The sequence below is a fragment of the Sinocyclocheilus anshuiensis genome, unplaced genomic scaffold, assembly GCF_001515605.1.
Source record: "Sinocyclocheilus anshuiensis isolate Anshui unplaced genomic scaffold, SAMN03320099.WGS_v1.1 scaffold394, whole genome shotgun sequence".
Taxonomy (NCBI): domain Eukaryota; kingdom Metazoa; phylum Chordata; class Actinopteri; order Cypriniformes; family Cyprinidae; genus Sinocyclocheilus; species Sinocyclocheilus anshuiensis.
Genome location: NW_015542343.1, coordinates 765,384 through 769,601, shown reverse-complemented (window position 1 = coordinate 769,601; position 4,218 = coordinate 765,384). Strand labels below are relative to the sequence as shown.

The 4,218-nt window shown below is 35.3% G+C and overlaps 1 protein-coding gene across 2 annotated transcripts in view; it reads left to right on the top strand.

Annotated features, from left to right (window-relative positions):
* Positions 1 to 3,076, top strand: part of LOC107691272 (leukocyte cell-derived chemotaxin 1-like) — a 16,651-nt gene extending 13,575 nt beyond the window's left edge. For both annotated transcript variants that reach the window (XM_016489788.1, XM_016489787.1), the window contains exons 6-7: positions 1,099 to 1,250; positions 2,389 to 3,076. In XM_016489788.1, coding sequence (XP_016345274.1) covers positions 1,099 to 1,250; positions 2,389 to 2,613 — 377 coding nt within the window. In that variant the 3' untranslated portion in view covers positions 2,614 to 3,076. The remainder of the gene's footprint in view (positions 1 to 1,098; positions 1,251 to 2,388) is intronic.
* The last annotated feature ends 1,142 nt before the right edge of the window (positions 3,077 to 4,218 follow it).

The window sequence follows — 4,218 nt, the reverse complement described above, 5'->3', positions numbered from 1 at the left end:
TGTCGGCGATTTCGCAAAACCTGTCGGCGAGTGAAAAATCGGGCTAAAATCGTGCAGTGTGAACTCGGCATTATACACACCTTTGTTAGCTGAGAATATTTTAAATGTTTTAGAAAAGTTTTTTTCTAATGTTAAGAGAACATTCATTTTTATCATTTTGCAAACATTATGGGGATGTTACTTTTGAATGTTCTTTGAAGATTCTGAAACAATTAAAAACTAGTGCTGTCAAACGATTAATCGCGAACAGCACTATTAAAAACACTTAAAAACGTTTGATGAATGTCCAACTAAAATGTTTAAATGTTTAATAAAATGTTTAGAACATTCCATGAATAATGTATAAATAATATTTTTGTGCTAACGTTTTGAGAACGTTATTAAAGGCCAAACACCCAGAATATGTTCTAAGAACATTCCATTAAGTTATGAAAACATTATTTCAGAATGTTTTTGTTGGCTATATGAACGTTAAGGGAATGTTCCATTTTATTATTGCAAACATATGGAAACATTACTTTTGAATGTTCTCTGAACGTTCTGAAACAAGTAATAACATGCAAAGGTTAGCAAACAGCATTAATGAAACATTCCATTTTAACCTTTACAAACATTATTGGAACATTTTCGAAATGTTGAATGTTTTGAAAAGTAGCTAGTAGTAAAGTTTAGAAAACATTAGACAAATGTCCAACGTAAACGTTTCAGAAAAAATTAAACCGTTCCATGAACAATGTATAAATAACGTTTTTGTCCAAGCATTATTAAAGACCAGATAACGTTGAATGAGCGTTGTATTAACATTACTGGAAGAATGTTTGTTTGTGACTTTAAGAGAACCTTGCCAGAACGTTCTGAGAATGTTTCCTGTTAGCTGAGTTCACACAGCACATGAACATGTTTTTTTAGATACAAATACATACATTTTATTGATCCCAGGTGGGATATTTAATGCAAAACAGATCCACATTCGATGGCCATTACACACTGACCGTGACATTTGTGAATGAGGCAGTGATTATCATCTAAAGCTCAGAAATGCCTCGCTCTTCAATGCTGTTTATCTTCACTCTCGCTCTCTGCTGGCTGTTTCTGAAGCATTGAGGAAGAGGAGAAGTGTTACGCGAGTGAGACGGCAGAGTACAGGTGGATTAAATGGACAACAGGCGAGACGTCGAAACTCCACGAGTTCAGCCAGAGAAGAAGAGCGGCCGACGGGGCCCGATTATAACCCTGAAAACCCTTATCATGTAAGCAATGCCTTCATTATTAAAGTCATGCATAAACATGCTATAAATATACACACACTACCAGTCAAAAGTTTGGAATAATTCAGATTCTTCTTCTCACCAACACTCTTAAAAATTACAGGGGTTTCACGATGCCATAGAAGAACCTTTTTTGTCTAAATGGTTCCATAAAAAACCTTTAACATCTGAAGGACCTTTCTGTTTCACAAAAGCGTGTCTTTTGTGGCGAAAGAAAGTTCTTCAGATTATAAAAAGGTAAGAAAGAGATGGTTTTTTGAAGAACCTTTGACTGAATGGTTCTTTGTGGAACCAAAAATGGTTCTTCTTTGGCATCGCTGTGAAGAACGTTTTAAGTGCCTTTATTTTTAAGAGTGAAGGCTGCCTTTATTTGATCAAAAATGCAGTAAAAACAGTAATATTGTGAAGCATTATTACAATTTAAAATAACTTTTTTCTATTTTAATATAACCATTTTTGCTGCTTTTAATATAACAATTGTTAACATATTTTTAATCCATTTAATATTATTTTAATTAAATTATTACCATTTTTGCTACTTAATATTTTGTGGAAATCGCAAGTTGAATTGACCAAAAGTGGCACTTTCTTGTCAGTTCTTCTGAACTTTCTATTCATCAAAGAATCCTGAAAAACAAAATGTATCACCGTTTCCATAAAAATATTTGTCAGCACAACTGTTTTCAACACTGATAATAATCAGAAATGTTTCTTGAGCAGCAAATCAGCATATTAGAATGATTTCTGAAGATCATGTGACACTGAAGACTGGAGTAATGATGCTGAAAATTCAGCTTTGATCACAGAAATAAATTACATTTTAACATAGATTCACATAGAAAACATCTATTTTAAATTGTTATAATATTTCAGAATATTCCTGTATTTTTGTAATAATATTTCACAATTTTACAGTATTTTTAATCAAATAAATGCAGCCTTGATGAGCATAACAGACTTCTCTCGAAAAACCTTTTGCACAGTACAAACTACAGCACAAGACTAACATATAATCGTACAAAGAAATAATAAGTTGAACTTATTTTGAACCAGAATTGCTGCTCCACTGAAATAATTTCAAAGCGCTCTGCTCACCATCTCTTTTCTCTTCTCTCTCCAGCGGAATCAGGAGGGTTCAGAGGGGCACATGGTGTTCGATCCCATGCTGGACCATCGTGGCATTTGCTGCACAGAATGTCATCGCAGTTACACCCATTGCGAGCGGGTTTGTGAGCCTCACGGGGGCTACTGGCCGTGGCCTTACAACTACCACGGCTGTCGGCCGGTTTGCAGGGTCATCATGCCTTGCCGCTGGTGGGCGGCTCGCGTGCTGGGTCTCGTGTAAGCTCTCGTGTCTCTGCTGGTCACCAGCTGAAGGCACAGTAGATTTGCCCTTAAGGTCCAACTGAAGTATAATGAGGCATTTTCAACAAAAGTAAACCTCCAATGTAAATGGAAGAAAAGTCAGACATGGATATACACAAATTTTAACCTAGCAATAGTTGAAAAATATAGCTTTGAATAACAGGCACGTGTTTTTAGGACTATTAAAATATGCTTTTTGAATTGTACACACTTGAATGTGCAGTGTTTTATTTCTGAGCCACTAGAGGAACCAAACAAAACTGTGATTGGAAATCCAGTGGAAGATGTTTGATTATTTTTGCAATTTCTGTTTGGTCGCAAGCGGCAAAGGAAAACAACAGCTTTACATGCAAATAAATATTCAAATGCAAACTGTATAATACATGCAATAAAAGATATTTTGAGACATGCATTGATTCAAGTTCAAAATCATAGTCGACAGATATGGGTTTTGCAATGTTGGAAAATAAAGTATTTTCAACAAAAGTACGATGTTTGATTGGTACAGTCATTATTTTTGCAATTCTGTTTGGTATTGCAAATCACATCCTTCGGTTGTACATGAAGAACTGCATGAAAATAAATATTTGCATTGCATTTATTCAAATGCAAACTGTAAAATACATTTCCACAGCCTCCCGGCAATTAACAAATACTGAGTTGGATGAACCTAATATCATCTTGTGTCTAAGAGTTGCAACCTAATTTCACAAAATCCTCTGCGTAGGCATTAATAACTCATTAAGCTTAGGCTTGGTTTGCTAGTAATCATTTGGCTAATCCATGAAATGAAGAGCACATCACTTAGTTTTAGGCATATGAGGTTCAGAAGAATGAGGCCACAGTGAAAATCTGGGATGTTTTCTTTTCCATTTCAATTTAGGAATAAAAAATTGGGGATTTTGGAAAATGTAAAAGAAAAAAATGCAAAATGAAGCAGCCCTATGTCAGATTGTGTTCTACTTTCCAAGTAAACAAGTGACATTGTTCATGCATTTTTTTGTACAGTCAGATTTTCATGTGTCACTCAAATTGTGATGCTGACAATAAATTGTAATGAAAATGCACTAAAGCAGAGGCATTTCACTCTTTTGGATCCCACGGCATATCTGTGGAGAGAAGTTTCTGTCTTTCTCTCGCTGCATCTTCATCATCTTAAACTAACATGAGTCCTGTGCTACAGTGACTGCAAAAGTCATCTAAATAAAATATGATATTTCAAATATGAAAACGACCTTATCCACTTCAGTAATTTGAAGGCTGTCTGGTCTGTGTCTTCATTTATTTATTTATTATTCATTATTTATTGTTTTTCCACAAACAGGCAGGACACACAGTTCCAAAAGCAGCAAGAGTGATTTAGATTTAATGATGTATAAAGCACATTTCAAAGACGCTTTTTGCGCCCGTAACGCTGTTTTCTCACGATCACGCTAATGAGGAGAAATTCTCATCACGGGATGCTTTTTAGAGAATGCTCTTCTGTGATAGCAGTTCATGTTTCAGTCACACCGCTGTTGTCTCAGTGGGGAAACATGAGCAGCTCTACAGGAAATCAAATTGACTTTGGCATGTAGTGTCTAAG